This window comes from Microcebus murinus, chromosome 10, assembly GCF_040939455.1.
Source record: "Microcebus murinus isolate Inina chromosome 10, M.murinus_Inina_mat1.0, whole genome shotgun sequence".
Taxonomy (NCBI): Eukaryota; Metazoa; Chordata; class Mammalia; order Primates; family Cheirogaleidae; genus Microcebus; species Microcebus murinus.
The window spans coordinates 7276200-7293871 of record NC_134113.1 but is presented as its reverse complement, the minus strand read 5'-3'; the positions used below and the strand labels follow the sequence as shown (position 1 = coordinate 7293871).

Sequence of the window (17672 nt, the reverse complement as noted above, 5' to 3'; positions counted from 1 at the left end):
GAGGGCTAGTTTCAGTTAATTCCTTTGGAAACCAGTTGAGACCTGGGAAGACTCTTAGGAATCATATAACATAACCCTTTAATTTTACAGATAAGAAAACTGAGGTCCAGAGAAGGGAAGCTGCTTGCCCATGGTCACAGAATAAGAGAGTGTTAGAGCCAGAACTGACCCTGGAATTTTTGGCTACCTACCTGGGTTATTTCCACCACATCTAGTTGCTGTGCCTGAGATATGTTGGGGCACTGGGCAATGGGAAAGGTTTGTACTGGCTCCAAGATTGAACATTTGCTACATCAGAGATCCCCCAATCAGACTTTACCTTATGTGAATCTAATATGACTTGTCAGAGACTGATGACTCCCCTCCAAGTCCAGTAGAACCTGTCACGTGGACTGTTTTTCACTTCTGTTGGATTCTGTTTCTTGTCCCCATATTAACTGATCCTATCAGTCACCACTGTTGGGAAATGAAACCTTATTATTCCAATTTACAGTGATAGATGTGTCCTTATGGTTTGTTGCTTAGATGTCCTTTATACCAATTTATCATTATCATTTGGCCTACCTGACATCTTGTACCAACATATCCCAGACTTCCTTGGTAACAACTGATGGGGACATGATGTTTTTATGACCATAAGTAATAAGGCAGTTCACTTTACCCATTTGTCTAATTAATTGTTTCTTAACTATATAATAATTTCCATGTTCTTTCAGAATCAGTCCATCTTTTTGTTATCTTGCTATTTCCCTTACTAGTAAATTAATAAATGTTGAAATATGCTCAGAATTAATTTGCTTTAAAATCTTACCACATTCATTTATTTAAAACCCCAAATCCGGCTGGGCGTGGTGGCTCATGCCTGTAATCCTAACACTCTGGGAGGCCAAGGTGGGTGGATTGCTCGAGGTCAGGAGTTCGAAACCAGCCTGAGCGAGACCCCGACTCTACTAAAAATAGAAAGAAATTAATTGACCAACTAAAAATACATATACAAAAAATTAGCCAGGGCCTGGCGCAGTGGCTCACGCCTGTAATCCTAGCACTCTGGGAGGCTGAGGCAGGAGGATTGCTCAAGGTCAAGTGTTAAAACCTGAGCAAGAGTGAGACCCCGTCTCTACTAAAAAAAAAATACAAAGAAATTAATTGGCCAACTAATATATATAGAAAAAAAATTAGCCGGCATGGTGGCGCATGCCTGTAGTCCCAGCTACTCGGGAGGTTGAGGCAGTAGGATCGCTTAAGCCCAAGTGATTGAGGTTGCTGTGAGCTAGGCTGACGCCATGGCACTCACTCTAGCCTGGGCAACAAAGTTAGACTATGTCTCAAAATAAAAATAAAAATAAAACCCTAAATCCAGGCCAGGCACAGTGGCTCATGCCTGTATTCCTAGAACTATGGGAGGTGGGAGGATTGCTTGAGGCCAGGAGTTTGAGACCAGCTTGGGCAAGAGCGAGACCCAATCTCTACGAAAAATAGAAAAATTAGCTGGGCATGGTGGCGCATGCCAGTACTTTTAGCTACTCAGAAGGCTGAGGCAAAAGGGTCACTCGAGCCTAGGAGCTTGAGGTTGGAGTGAGCTCTGATGACACCACTGAACCAGATGTCAGAGTGAGACCCTGTCTCAAAAAAACAAAGAACAAAAAAAGCCTGAATCCTTGCCATGGCTTACTAGGCCCTTCTCCACCGGTATTTCCCCCCCTCCCACCTCCGTGTTCCATCACCACCCACCTTCTTTTGCTATCCTGAGCACACCTTAGTCTCTCTAAATCCATCCATCACCCTCTGTTGGGAGTAATTTGCTCCACTGACCCGCTTAACTAACTCCTGTTCAACACCTCTTCAATGAAGCCTCCCTGATCACCCAGACCAGATAATTACCCCTGCTGGATGGAGCCACAAACCTCTACACATGCTCTTTGCAGCTCTTGTCAACCTTCTTATTTAGTGTGCGCCTTCCAAACCACATTGGAAGCTACATGACAGCAGGCCCTGCAGCTGCCTTGAACACTTTGGAACCTATCTTCTTGCACCATGCCTGGCCCAGAGGAAATGCTTGTTTCACTTAGGAATTTTTAGTGGCAAGCTACTAAAAAGGAATTTAGGAGAAGACTCTGTGGTAGAGCTTAGAATTCAAGGGGAGCTGGTGTGAGAACAGGACCATCCCTACAATCCCACCCTATTTTTGTCAGTGTTCTCTAGCCAAAGACCAATAGGAACACACCTGTAGTGTTGTTACTTGTTGCTACAAGGGAGAATACACACTGTGGGGAACTGTGGGATTCTCAATAAGATGGTATCAAAAGGGATTTATTATAGGATTTGGGCTTGTGTATAGTGCTTTTGGGAAGGGTTCAAGGAAGTGGGGTTTGCCCCGGATTAGATGCCATCAGGAAGCATGGATATTTCTATGATTGGACATCTTAATAAATCTTACCTACAAAGTGGGAGGAATTAAGCAAGGCTAAAGCTATAATTGGTAAAGAAGTAGTAGTCACTCATATTAGCCTGGATAAGGGAATGTTTGGTCATTTCTGTGGTTTGGACAATGTTCAAGTTGTTTTCTGTGTTCAGACAGGATTAAGGAGTGGTATTGTTTTTGCCTTGATTATCACAGTTAGAGTGGCCTTGTCTGATGTTGATGTTCTGTGAAATTAACGTTTAATGGGAGAACACCACGGTCATGCTGTGTCAGGACAGATCCTAGCAACAGCAAGGCATCACTGACAGAGCTAGGCCAGTTCCTAGGTGCCATGGGCTGCTTTTATTTTTCTCACCAGCCTTCTGTTTCTACCTTGAATAGTCTCTCTTCCTAAGACTTAGAGCCCTGGCAGAGAGAGTCAAGTTGGCCAGACTTAGATCCCACCTCCATTTTTTGGCTGTCCTGGGTCTGTGAGAGAGTATCAGGTACAAGCTGGGGTGCCATTTGATCAGGATACATTGAATGGAATATTGGGTTCTTAAAATAGAGAGATACTTCTTAACTGGTTGGTAAAATAGGTGATTCCCTCCCCTGGGATCCCAGGGACCACTTAGAATCTAGCTACTAAAGGGTTAAGGCTTGGCTCATTCTAATTGGCTGATGTCCCTGCCTGTTCAGCTATTTAATATTCTGAACACAACCTTTGAGTGAAGTCTTCATGGTACCAATTATTCTCCTACCAACACCGATCTTGAGATGGGAAAAGTAATTCTCCAACAGGAAATCAGAATACTTTGAGTGAAGAGGAAGGGATGATGAGTGGTCAAATAAGACTACATATGTTCAATAGAATGTTCATTAATATTTGATAAGGGGTGGACAGAAAGACAAATGGATGCAAGCATCTAGCAGGAAGAAAGAAATCAAGCAGACTGCAGGTTACATCACCCTGTCATACATGTGGGGAACTTAATGTCTTCACTCCAGAGGACAGGGAAGTTTAAGACAAATTCTTTTTCCTCTTAATTCCATTTGAGCAGTTCCCTGGCATTGTCCTTACTTGCACCAAGGGTGTGCTAGCCAGCCCTAGCACCAGTATCAGTGGCTGGAGCTGAGGGTGGGGCATCAGACTGCTTTGTGAGGTGGCATCAGTGACAGGGGTGCTATGAGGCAGGGGCTTCCCCACCCCAAACTGGCTATGTCAGCTGTACCAGTCCTTCCCTCCAGCTCCCTAACACCATCTGCCTGACCTGAGCTTTGCCATGTTGCTGCCACTGCTGGGTGCCTGTGCCGTACTGGGGCCGTTCCATGGCCCAGAGTGGGAGCCAGTGCAGGGTCTGCTCCCTGAGGATCGCAGCTGCAGGGACCCTAGGTGCCGAGGCAACCTGTTTGTCCTCTGTCTCTTTCTGATCTGGCAGATGCGGCACTATTGGCGCCAGGTCACCAGGACCCGCCCCAACAGGAGGAATGTCAACAAGGTGAGGGAGCCCTCTACACATTCACTCTCTTTCCCTCAGCACCATGACTGTCTCAGTCACTTGTTACGAGGACCTTGTTCTATGCCCTGTGTACCAAAGATGAATCAGAGGGGATCTCAGGCTGGTGAGGGAGAACATGGTTCAGGCCCCAAGCCCAGGAGTTGCCCTGGACCCCTATCTTTCCTTTACTCCATGTTCAGTCCATCTGCAAGTCCTATGGGCTTTACTTGCAAATCATATCTCAAATCTGATCACTTCTCCCAAACTCACCCAAACGCTGTTGGGCAGAGCTGCCACCATGTATCACCTGCACCACGGTAACAGCCTCTGCTTAGTCCCTGCCACTTCCCTTGTCCAACCACAGTCTTCCACACAGTCACCAGAATGACCTTCTTCTTTCTTTCTTCAAAACACAATTTTAAGGCGGGGTGTGGCTCACCCCTATAATCCTAGTAGTTTGGGAGGCTGAGGCGGGAGGATTGCTTGAGGCCAAGAGTTCAAGATCAGCTTGAGCAACATAGTATGACCCTGTCTCTACAAAAAAACAGAAAAGTTAGCTGGGCATGGTGGTGTGTACCTATAGTCCCAGGTATTTGGGAAGCTTAGGCAGGAGGATCGCTTGATCCCTGGAGTTTGAGATTAAGTGAGCTATGATGGTACCACTGTACTCTAGCCTGGGTGACAGAGTGAGACCCTGACCCTGCCTCTCAAAAAAAATTTTTTTTTAATTCAAGGATAATATGCAAACACAAATTGCAGGTGTATAGATCAATAAATTTTCACAAATTGAACACATTTACTTATAGAACCCAGATTAAGAAACAAACCATTACTAGCAGCCCAGAAGTGTGCAGTCACAGTCTGCTGATTTCTAATAGCATAGACCAGTTCTGCCTGTGTGGAACTATATGTCAAGCATTCTTTTGTGTCTGGTTTAAGTTCGACATAATGCTGTGAGCCAAAACAAACTTTTTTTTTTTTTTTTTGAGACAGAGTCTCGCTTGTTGCCCAGGCTAGAGTGAGTGCCGTGGCGTCAGCCTAGCTCACAGCAACCTCAAACTCCTGGGCTCAAGCAATCCTTCTGCCTCAGCCTCCCGAGTAGCTGGGACTACAGGCATGTGCCACCATGCCCAGCTAATTTTACATATATATATTAGTTGGCCAATTAATTTGTTTCTATTTATAGTAGAGACGGGGTCTTGCTCTTGCTCAGGCTGGTTTCCAACTCCTGACCTCGAGCAATCCACCCGCCTCGGCCTCCCAGAGTGCTAGGATTACAGGCTTGAGCCACCGCGCCCGGCCCAAAACAAACTTTTAAGAAAAGATCATGGTACTTCACTGCTCAAAACCTGCGATGGCTCCTGCGATACACTCCCCGTCAAACTCAGAATAAAATTCCTAACTGCAAACTCCTAACTGCAACTCCAAGGCCCAATAAAATGTATCCTGTGTTTATCCCTGACCTCATCTCCTGGGGCTCTCCTTGTTACTGATTCCATTATGATCACCTGAGCTTCATTGCTGTTCCCTGTACACATGATCTTGTTCCAGCCTCAAGCCTTTGCACTTAATGTCTCCTCTGCTTACAATGCTTTTTCCCCAGATGTCACTTGGTTTTCCCCTCACTTCATTCTGGTCTTCAGTCACACACCACCTCTTCCAAGAGGCCTTCCCTGAAAATTCTGTTTGAAGGAGCTAATCCCACTGCCTGCTCTGCTATTATTTCCATAACAATACTTTTTGATGCCAAACATTATGTTGTATAATTGATTGTATTTTTTCTATTTCTAGAGTATAGCTCCTAACAGGGTCTTTTATTAGTATCTTGTTCATGTTGGTACCCCCAGCCCATAGACCGTGCCTGGCCCAGAGTAAAACTCTTAGTCCTTCTTGAATGAATACCATTTGCTGTAAGGGTGACTTAAGTGACTCCCCCTTTCCTGAGCCCAACCATCCTCATCTGAATAGTGGGGACTAGAATCCTGATCTGTTTGGATTATACGAGCTAATATGTGTGTAAGGATTTTGCTTCTCGGTTCTAACCTACAGGTGCCACCACAGAAGTTGGCAGTGCCCTCCATGAGACATGAAACTTTCTTCAGGCCAACTCCTGAATTCTTCCTCAGTCCTGGCAAGTTCAGGGGCCTGGATGCTCATGTCCAACAGTGGACACAAAAGAAGAGATGGGGATACCAGAGGAGGCTCCAGGAGTCATGGGCCCAGTACCTGCTCTCTCCACAACACCTGTGTCAGGGCCTATCTTGGGGTGCCCACACACACTCTGAGCCCATCTTTTGTACCACCTCCTTTTCAAGCACCTGTCTGCTCCCTCAGGGAAGTTCCTGGAAAGCATGTCAGGTACCCTGGTGTCTCAGTGATGGGTGGACTCACCCTGCCTTGGACATGTGCCAAAACATGGAGCAGCTACTGGTTCACTCCCAGGGAAAGTTGGTGCCACTGGAACCTGTCATCAGCATGAGGTCCTGTCCCACCTCCATGACCTTAGCCACCTCTCTTCCAAACCTCCCTTCAGCTCAGAGGCTACAGTTCTGCCCCAGAGAGTTCCTGCCTGATCTTTCCAACCAGCTACTAGGAATGCGTACCTGGAAGTCTTGGGACTGCCCACAAGAGGCCTGGGCTCCAAGGGGTGAAAAACAGACCGTAGGCAGTGGGGACAGTAGAGAGATCCAGGCTCCAGAGTGGGTGAGCCAGAGAGTGAGCAGAGGGGCAGATACTTGGGAAATTCAGGCATCTGGGAGGCAACTTCCCATAGCCTTTGGTATGGAGGATGATGCAGAGACTAAGGTCCTGGAATATGAAAACCAGAGACTAGTAATAAGTGAAACTGATGGCGAGATCCTGACACCAGGGTGGGAGAAGCAGGACCAGATGGGAGTCAAGAATAGAGTCAAAATTCAGGAACTTGGGAAGAGAAACCCAAGGGAAGCTGGAAGTAAGAATCCTCCTGAAACCCAAGCACATAAGGGAGAGAACCAAGAACACTTAAGATGTAAAACTGATGCAGAGACTCAAACACCAGAGTGGGGGAACCAGGGTAAGAATGGAGGTGAGGATGCTGTGGAGAGGAAAAACAAGAAACAGGCCAGAGGGGAGGATAAGGGAGAGATCCAGGCTCAAGGATTGGGGAAGCAGGACCAGACTGGAGGTGAGAATGGTGGGGAGACCCAGATGCCAGAGTGGGGGGAACAAGACCAGATTGGAGGTGATGCTGGTGCAGGAATTCAGACAGAAGATGGAAGAAACAAGGATCAGGTTGGAGGTGAGGATGCTGTGCAGGAACAAGACCAGATTGGAGGTGATGCTGGTGCAGGAATTCAGACAGAAGACGGAAGAAACAAGGATCAGGTTGGAGGTGAGGATGCTGTGCAAACGCCGTCATTCAGGAAGGAGAACCTGGGAGAAGTGAAAAAAGAGGATGGTGTAGAGGCCCAGGCCCTGGAGTGGGGAAAACAGGAATACATTGGAAGTGAGGAGGTTACAGAGATCCAGACACCAGGGTGGGAGAAGCAGGATCAGGGTGGAAGTGAGAAAGCCTGGAAGACCCAAACATCTAGAGGAGAGAACCAGAAATTATTAAAACATGACATTCAACTGGGCTGGGAAAACCAAGGCCTGGGAAGAGACAAGAATGCCGAGGAAACCCAGATAATGAGCAGGAAGAAGCTCAAGGAGATAAGAGAGGAGGATTGGGTGGTGATCCAGGCACCATGCTGGGGAAACCGGACACTGGTGGCAAGTGAAACTGATAAACAATTCGAAATACCATGTTGGGCGTATCAAAACCAGATTGGAGGAGACCACAGAGCAGAAATTCAGGCACCAGAGAAGACAGACCATAGAAAGGATGGAGACGAGGATGGTACAAATACTCTGGCACCCAAGGCCAAGAACCAGGAACAATTAAGAGGTGAAACTCATACAGAGACCCATCTAGCAGGGAGGAAGAACCAGGAGCAGTTTGGAGATGACAGTGGTACAGACATTCAGGCACTAGGGCCAAGAAACCTGAAAGGGGTTAAAGGTGAGGATTATAAAGAGACCCAGCAACCTGGGGAAGAAAATCAGGGTCAGTTAGGAAATGAATTTAATGGAAAGGTTCACATACCAAAGTGGAAGAATCAGGAACATTTTAAAGGCGAGGACGGTGCAAATACCCAGACATCTGAGGCAGAGAACTGGGGCGAATTAACAAGTAAAATTGATGGAGAAACCCATTCAGCAGGATGGAAGACCCAGACAACTGAGGCAGAGAACTGGGGCGAATTAACAAGTAAAATTGATGAAGAAACCCATTCAGCAGAATTGAAGAAAGAGGAGCAGATTGGAGGTGAGAATGGTGCAGAAATTCAAATACAAGGGAAGAGAAACCTAAGTGAAGTTATAGGTAAGGATGGTGCAGAGATCTGGGCACCTGGGAAAGAAAATCTTGATAGAAAGATCGTTTTATCAGAGTGGAAGAACCAGGAGCAGATGGGAGGTGAGACTGAAACAGAAACTCAGGCCCCAGAGAAGAGAAACCAGAGAGAACCTGGAGATGAGGATCACGTAAAGACCCAGAGCCCAGAGAGCGAGAACCAGGGACAGTTAGGTAGTGAAAATGGAGGAAGCCACTCACCAGGGAGGAGGAACTGGGAGCAGACTGGAGGGAAGAACATTACAGAAAATCAGGCATCAGAGAAGAGAAACCAGAGAGAGGCTGGAAGTGAGGATGGTAGAAAGATCCAGAGACTTAGGGAAAAGAACCAGAGACTCTTAAAAAGCAAAGTTAATGAAAATGCCTGTTCATTAGAGTGGAAGAACCAGGAACAGATTGGAGGTGGGAATGATGAAGAAAGTCAAATACAAGGGACAATAAACCCGAGAGGAACCACAGGTGATGATGGTACAGAGACCCAGGCTCCTGGGAAAGGGGACCAGGGACAGTTAAGAAGTGAAATTGATGGAGAGATCCAGGCACAAGGGCAAGGAAACCAGAAAGAGGGTGGAGATGAGGATGCTGCAGAACTCCAGGATGTTGGGAGCCAGAGAAAATGCAGAGCTGAGGATGCTGGAGAGCCTCGAGAACCAATGGGAGGAAGCAAGGATCAGGTGAGAGGAAAGGATATTGCCAGGGCTAGTCTCCAGGCTGACTGTTCTGGGAGTGAGGGGCCCACAGGTAGGCAGCACAGCCCAGCACGGCCTCCAGCCTTCACTGGTTCTGGATATGGGTCCACGGAACCGGAACAGACAGTGGCTGTGAACGGTTTAGCCCCTGCTCCCTGTCCTGAGATGAAGCCTCTGGCCAGCCAGGGCACAGCCCCTCCCAGGCAGCACAGAGCGGGGGTCAGTCCAGCCTCCCAGCAGGGGATTCAGGCCCAATCTAAATCCCAGAGAAGAAGACAAAGGGACAAAAGGGTGGATGCAGAGAAGGCTTCCAGCCCCACTGGGCAGCCCTGGAGCCATGTGCCCTCTGCCTGCCCCCCTCTTCTGTGTGGCCAAGCTCCTGAAGCTGACACAGCTCTGGTGGGTGCTCTCACTGCTTTCACTGTCCCACCCAAGTTACCAGTCCTCAAGAAGAGCAAACACCTGCTCCTGGAGTCCCTCATGAAGCGGAGAATTGCACACCTGCAGTGGGGCCTTCCCCGGAGGATCCTGGAGTCCTATCTGTTGTTTAACTTCTTAGGATCTTGTTCATTGCCCCTTGCTGGGGTGAGGTTCCCCGGATTATACACAGGCCAGGAGCTCCAAGGGCAGCAGGAAAGACATTGTGAGCCCCAGGGCTCCATGCCAAGCCCTAAGACCCCAGAGAAGTTCCAGAGGGTTCAGCCCCTCAGCAGAAAAAGCTCAAAACTTCCTACACAGGCCCAAGCTCTGGAGAAGTATAGACCAGACAGGTCAGAGTCCATGGATATTTCCACCCAGCCTGAAAAGCCCAGGAGAGTCATGCAACCAGGGGGCGCCAGAGACTCACAGGACATCCAGGAAACTGCTCCTAGCGCCAAGCTCCCTGCTCCCAGGAACCCCAGGCCTGCAGCAGAGTCCAGGAGCTGGTGTGGCCCAGAAAGCTTCCGAGAGCCTTCCAGTGAGAACAGAAGGGGCAGGAAAATGGTCAGGCCAGGCGTCTCACGGATGGCAGATAGGCCTCCCAGCAGAGTGAGGACTTCATCCTCCATGGCAGGCCATGACCCCTGGAGGAAGGAGTGTACATCTTGGGAGGCCTCTAAGCCTCCCAGACCCAAATGTCAGCAGCCCACAGACTGGAGAAGAGAAAGCCTGGAACCTGCCGAAGGCAGAGGTGCTGGGCAGCAGCCTTCATCTGATTCCACAGAAACTGTCAGCATCCAAGGGAGTCTCCACTCTGCTGCAGCAAGGCGGGATGGGACCCTTCTGAACAAGATGTCCTGCTCCCCACAGCTGGCCAAGCCCCAGCACTCAGACCCCCACTTAAGCGTGAGGGAACCTGATCCTACCCTGCTTCCCAAATTGGGTGACCCACAAGCAGAGAAGGACAGCATTGGAGACCATACTTCTTTGGAGAGGAACCTTCAGCCACCAGGTCACTGCTGTGCTGGTGCCAGTCTTCCCAAGACAGAGAGCCCCCAGGGTCAGACAGCTCCTAGGAATTCACGTGGGGTCCCACAGAATCTACCAGCATCCAAAAAGTTTGGTTTTATGAAGCATTTGAGGTTTTTTCTTTTCCATTGTGGCTTTAAAAAGTAGGCCTCAGGCCCAGAGTCCTCAGGACACATCAGAGAAGGCTTGAGAGTGTCCTGCTTCCCTGAAAGCCTCTAATAAAATTGCCTATTTGGGCCCTGTGGGGTTCTGATTTCTCTGGCACATCTTTTCTGGTCTCCACAGTTGGCCAAGCCCCAGCAGTAAGCCCCCAATCTGAGCCTTTTGGGATTTGGGATATTTTGTGGGTAGGGTATAAGCCACTGCCATCCTGTGGTTTTGAAGGTTTAGGGAATGTAGGTCAGCTCAAGGTCATCTCCTAAACACCTCCTCTCTAAGTTCCTCACAGTAAGGTGCACTGAGGTTTCTATCATGGTTCTGTCTTGCCCTAGTCCCAAGTTCATCCTGATTGCAGCAGGATATTCGGTCTCAGTCAGCCTCAGCTGCTTTTGGGGAGGGGTGGTGATCTGCATGGGACACCATTATTCAGGTCCTTTTGGGTACAAAGAAGGGAGATGATCACTGTGCAGCTGTCCTGCTGGGGTTCTGCTGCCCAAGAGCAGACTTCATGGAAAAAACATCCCACTTCTTCAATTCTCATATACCGCCAACCACAATTATTTGTTGCTTTGCCTGGTTCACTGTGGGATATCACAGAGCAAATCATTTACTTTAGTCAAGTCTGAAACTTCTGAGCCAATGAGTATTATGTCTTATGATAATTCTGTAGATCACTTAAGCTGGTAGAAACTGATTTAAGCTCATAGAGCCTAAATCAGTGAGTACTGGGGCTGGAAATTTAATTCAGGTTTTCTCCTTCCTCCTCTCTCCTCTCTCCTTCTCTCCCCTTTTCCCCTTCTCTCTTTCATTCTTTCCTTTCACTCTTCTTTCCTATTTAAAAAATAATAATATTGCCTATAGTCCCAGCACTTTGGGAGGCTGAGGTAGGAGGATCACTTGAGCCCAGGAGTTTTGAGACTAGTCTGGGCAATAAAAAAGGAGCAGCAATAAAAAAAGGAGAATTAGCTGGTCGTGGCAGTGTGTGCCTGTAGTCCTAGCAACTCGAGAGCTGAGGTAGGAGGATCACTTGAGCCCAGGAATTCAAGGCTGCAGTGAGCTATGATCACACCACTGCACTGCAGCCTGGGCAATACAGCGAGACCCTGTCTTTAAAAAAACCCCAGTAAATAAGTCATTTTTGTATTGTGATAAAATACACATAACATAAAATTTACCATTTTAGTCATTTTTAAAAGTATAGTTCGGTGGTATTAAATATATTCATAATGTTGTACAACTATCACTAGCATCCATCTCCATAACTCTTTGTCTCGTAAAACAAACTGTGTCCATTAAACAATAACTTCCCATTCAACCACCATTCTACTCTCTGTCTTTATGATTTTGATTACTCTATGTATCTCATATTAATGTAAGTGTAATCATACAATATTTGTCTTTTCATGACTGGCTTATTTCATAATATCCTTAACCCTTTGTACTCGCTTGCTTTTTTCTTGATTCCTTTATTCTACTCGGGATTTAACGTTTTAACTTTTTAAATACACCAGATTTTACAAAGCGCGGCAGTAGAATAAAAAACTGGAGTTTCTTTTCATACAAACTTATTTATTTGGATTTTTTAATATTTCAAATTATTGATACATTCAAAGAGTAATTTTAATCTCTATAATTTTTGCTAAGCATGTGGAGTCGCACTTGACATCTGAGTGCAAAGGGTTAAGGTTCAACCATGTTGTAGCATATGTCAGAATTTCCTTCCTTTTTAAGGCTGAATAATATTCCATTGTGCATATATTTACACTATATTTTGCTTATTTATTCTATTAATTCTATTATTCTATTAATATCAACAGACATGTGAGTTGTTTCTATCTTTCAGCTACTGTGAAAAATGCTGTTATGAATGTAGATGTACAAATATCTCTTTGTGACTATGCTATACCCAGAAGTGGAATTGCTGGATTATATGATAGTTCTATTTTAATTTTTTGAGCAACTGTCATATTGTTTTACACCATTTTATATTCCCACCAACAGTACACAAGTGTTCCAGTGTCTCCACATCTTCACCACACTTGTTATATTCTGTTTTTCGGATGGTAGCTATCCTAATGGGTAGGAGGTGGTGGGAGATGCTATCTCATTGTAGTTTTTTTTTTTTTTTTTTTGAGACAGAGTCTCGCTTTGTTGCCTAGGCTAGAGTGAGTGCCGTGGCGTCAGCCTAGCTCACAGCAACCTCAAACTCCTGGGCTCAAGCGATCCTCCTGCCTCAGCCTCCCGAGTAGCTGGGACTACAGGCACAAGCCACCATGCCCGGCTGATTTTTATATATATATATTAGTTGGCCAATTAATTTCTTTCTATTTTTATGGTAGAGACGGGGTCTCGCTCAGGCTGGTTTTGAACTCCTGACCTTGAGCAATCCGCCCGCCTTGGCCTCCCAGAGTGCTAGGATTACAGGCGTGAGCCACCGCGCCCGGCCTCATTGTAGTTTTGATTTGCATTTCTCTAATGATTAGTGATGTTGAGCACCTTCCATGTGCTTATTGGCCATTTATATATCTTCTTTGGACAAATATCTATTCAAGTCCTTTGCTCATTTTCGAAGCAGGTTTGGAGTTTTTTTGAGTTTTGGGACTTCTGTATATATTCTAGATATCAATGCCTTCTCAGATATGTGATCTGAAAATATTTTCTCCCATTCCATGGGTTGCCTTTTTACTCTGTTTACATTACTTCCCTCTCCCCACCCCCTACCCCGGAAATGGGGTCTTGCCATGTTACCCAGACTGGACTTGAATTCCTGGGGTCAAGTGATCCTCCCATCCCAGCCTCCTGAGTAGCTAGGACTATAGGCACATGCCACTATGCCCTGCTGATGCTGCCTTTTTTTTTTTTTTTTGAGACAGGGTCTCATTCTGTTGCTCAGGCTAGAGTGCTGTGGCATCAGCCTACCTCACAGCAACCTCATACTCCTGGGCTCAAGCAGTCCTTCTGCCTCAGCCTCCTGAGTAGCTGGGACTATAGGCATGTGCCACCATGCCCGGCTAATTTTTTCTATATATTTTTAGTTGGCCAATTAATTTCTTTCTATTTTTAGTAGAGACGGGGTCTTGCTTTTGGTCAGGCTGGTTTCAAACTCCTGACCTTGAGCAATCCTCCCGCCTCAGCCTCCAAGAGTGCTAGGATCACAGGCATGAGCCACCACGCCCGGCCTGATACTACCTTTTGATGCACAAAATATTTAAATTTTCGTGAAGTTAAATTTGTCTGTTTTTACTTTTGTTGCCTTATCTTTCCTATTTTTTAATTATACATGTCAGCCAGTCATGGTGGCTCATGCCAGTAATCCTACCACTTTGGGAGGCCAATATGGGAGGATCCCTTAAGGCCAGAAGTTTGATGTTGCAGTGAGCTATAATTGTGCCACTGCACTCCAGCCTGGGCAACAGAGTCTCAAAAAAAATAAAAATAAAAATAATAAGTAAAAGTCATACATGCACATTAAAGAGAGTTTAGAAGGCTGGGCATGGTGGCTCATACCTGTAATCCTAGCACTTTGGGAGGCTAATGCCAGGAGAATTGCTTAAGGCCAGGAGTTCAAGACCAGCCTGGGCTGGGCGCGGTAGCTCATGCCTATAATCCTAGCACTCTAGGAGGCCAAGGCGGGCGGATTGCTCAAGATCAGGAGTTTGAAACCAGCCTGAGCAAAAGCGAGACCTTGTCTCTACTATAAATAGAAAGAAATTAATTGGCCAACTAATATATATAGAAAAAATTAGCAGGGCATGGTGGCACATGCCTGTAGTCCCAGGTACTTGGGAGGCTGAGGCAGCAGGATTGCTTGAGCCCAGGAGTTTGAGGTTGCTGTGAGCTAGGCTGACACCATGGCACTCACTCTAGCCTGGGCAACAAAGCGAGACTCTGTCTCAAAAAAAAAAAAAAAAAAAAAAAAAAGACCAGCCTGAGTAAGAGCGAGACCCTATCTCTATAAAAAACCAGAAATATTAGCATGCATGGGGGCACGCACCTGTATCTTCAGTTACTCAGGATGCTGAGGTAGGAAGATCACTTGAGCCCAGGAGTTTGAAGTTGCAGTGAGCTATGATGAGGCCACTGCACTCCAGCCTGGGCAACAGAACGAGAATCTGTCTCAAAAAAAAAAAAAAAAAAGACTTTAGGAAAATTCAGAAAAGAAAAATTAACCCTTAATCCTATCACCCAGTTAATGTTCCAATGTATTTTTTTCCTGTTTTATTTTACTATGGCACTTATATTGTGACAGGCAGCCTCTAAGATGGTTCCCAGTGATCCCTACCTTCTGGTTTTTATGCCCTTGTGTAATCTCTCATTGAGTGTGGACTGGATGTAGTGACTCACTTCTAACAAATGGGATACAGCAGAAGTCATGGAGTGTCATGTCTAAGATTAGGCTACAAAGACTGTAGCTTCCATCTTGGGCACCTGTCTTGCACTCTCACTTACTCCCTGAGGGAAACCACCCTCCACGTTGTGAACTGCCTTATGGAAAGTTACATGTGGCAAGGAACTGAAGAGGCCACTGGACAACAGCCATCAAGAAACTGAGGCTGGGCCGGACACAGTGGCTCACGCCTGTAATACTAGCACTCTGGGAGGCCGAGGCAGGAGGATCGCTCAAGGTCAGGAGTTTGAGACCAGCCTGAGCAAGAGTGAAAGCCTATCTCTACTAAAAATAGAAAGAGATTAATTGGCCAACTAAAAATACATAGGAAAAATTAGCCAGGCATGGTGGCGCATGCCTGTAGTCCAGCTACTCGGGAGGCTGAGGCAGAAGGATTGCTTGAACCCAGGAGTATGAGGTTGCTGTGAGCTAGGCTGACCCCACGGCATTTTAGCCTGGGCAACAGAGTGAGACTCTGTCTCAAAAAAAGAAAAGAAAAGAAAAGAAAAGAAAAGAAAAGAAAAGAAAAGAAAAGAAAAGAAAAGAAAAGAAAAGAAAAGAAAAGAAAAGAAAAGAAAAGAAAAGAAAAGAAGTTTCAAGAAAAGAAACGAAAAGAAGTTTCAAGAAAAGAAAAGAAGTTTCAAGAAAAGAAAAGAAGTTTCAAGAAAAGAAAAGAAACTGAGGCTGTCAGTCTAACCGCCTGCAAGGAACTGAATCCTGCCACCAATCATGTGAGCGAGCTTAGAAGCAGATCCTTCAGCTTCAGCCACGGTGAGCCGTCAGGTGACTGAAGCCTCAGCTGACACAGCTTGTCTACATCCTCCTGAGAGACCAAGCAAGAGTCACCTAGCTAAGCTGTGCCTAGATTCCTGATCCATAGAACTATGATATAATAAACATTTATTGTTTTAAGGTGCAAAATTTTGGGGTGTATTAGTTGCCTATGGCTACTGTAACTAATTGATATAAACTTGGTGGCTTAAAATAACAGAAATATATTTTCTCACAGTTCTGGAGACTAGGAGTCCAAGATCAAGATTGTAACCAATTTGGTGTCTGGTAAGGTTTTTTTTTTCTTGGCTTGCAAATGGCCATCATCTCCCATGTTCTCACATGGTCTTTACTTGATGTATGTGCAGAGAGAGAGAGAGAGGAAGAGAGATATCTCTTCCTTTTCTTATAAGGCCACCAATCTTTTTGGATTAGGGGCCAACCCTTATGAACTCATGTAACTTTAATTACCTCCTAAAGGCCCCATCTCCAAATATAATCACATTGGGAGTTCAACATACGAATTTTGGGGGGACAAATTCAGTCTATAGCAGATGTGGATGTATCTTTTTGAGGGTCACCATTCAACCCACTACATGGGATAATTTGTTATGTAGCAATAGATAACTAATAGAGAGAGAGAGAGAGAGTACTCCATTGTAATTGTTTGCTTGTCTGTCTTCTTGACTGAACTTTAGTTCCTTTTTTTTTTTTTTTTTTTTTGAGACAGAGTCTCACTCTGTTGCCTGGGCTAGAGTGCCGTGGCATCGGCCTAGCTCACAGCAACCTCAAACTCCTGGGCTCAGCGATCCTCCTGCCTCAGCCTCCCGAGTAGCTGGGACTACAGGCATGCGCCACCATGCCCAGCTAATTTTTTCTATATGCTAGGATTATAGGTGTGAGCACTTAAGTTCCTTGAGGGCAAGGACTATCTCCTCTTGCTTCCTTGTGAATCCCCTTGCTCCTAGCACAGTTTCTGGCTCTTTTTTGTCAAATAGAATAATACTCTGTCAACAGTTCAAAAGTATTAATATATAGAATAATATTTAGGGTGGGTGCAGTGGTTCATACCTGTAGTCCCAGCTACTAGGGAGGCTGAGGTGGGAGTTCAAGGCTGCAGTGTGGTGATTGTTCCATTGCACTCCAGCCTGGGTACCAGCGAGACCCTGTCTCTTAAAAAAAGAAAAAAAGAAAGTAATGATGTGGAAGGTGTACATGATATATTTTTCTCTGAAAGAAAGCAGTTTACAAACCTTTGCACTTTGCTGTTGTAAAAGTGTATAGTGAAAGACTAGAACATATATCATATTTTTTTATTTTCTTGAATAGGTATTAATGCTATCTATATTTAAGAGATGTTGAAATAAATGTTAAGTTTATTTATTTTATATAATTGTATATATATAATCTTGCATCTTTTGTACACTTAGCATTTTAATGGCCATTTTTCTGCATTAATGTCTACTTTTTCCAAACACTATTTCATAATATTTGATTGAATATCAAACTATTGTTTTCCAAACTATTCTGTCATGGAGGGCATTTTTTCCACTCACTCACAGTGCCTCGGAAGTGTGAACACACCTCTTGAACTTACCCCCTTCAACATTAACCAGTTGCTGGGCTCGTTGGTGCTAAATTAACCCCTGTTGATTGATGGATTGTTATTGTTAATATATTTTATGGTAAATACAATATATGAACATTTATTGTTAATAAAGAAGTATCTTTTCTTTTTCAGTATTCCCTGTGCACTTAGACAGTGCCAGGTGCCGTGCAGCCCTCTGTGAAAGGAGATTTTAAAGGGAGTGTCTTAGATTCTTTGAGAAAAGGAAAAATAATAATTCTACCCAGGAATGGTGGCCTACATTTATTTGTAGGC

The 17672-nt window shown here is 45.5% G+C and overlaps 1 protein-coding gene and 1 pseudogene across 1 annotated transcript; both read left to right on the top strand.

Moving 5' to 3' along the window:
• The first annotated feature begins 6681 nt into the window (after positions 1 to 6681).
• LOC142873430 (uncharacterized) lies at positions 6682 to 9160 on the top strand. The gene is made up of 2 exons (XM_076007830.1): positions 6682 to 9009; positions 9077 to 9160. Exons 1-2 carry the CDS (start codon positions 6682 to 6684, stop codon positions 9158 to 9160), a joined length of 2412 nt encoding a protein of 803 aa, XP_075863945.1.
• On the top strand, positions 9086 to 10287 carry LOC142873323 (uncharacterized; annotated as a pseudogene).
• The last annotated feature ends 7385 nt before the right edge of the window (positions 10288 to 17672 follow it).

Coding starts and splice junctions, on each gene's coding strand:
- LOC142873430 (XM_076007830.1), top strand. CDS start 6,682: ATGGAGGATGATGCAGAGACTAAGGTCCTGGAATATGAAAACCAGAGA. Junction 9,010..9,076: donor TGGGAGGAAGCAAGGATCAG/GTGAGAGGAAAG, acceptor AGGGGCCCACAG/GTAGGCAGCACAGCCCAGCA.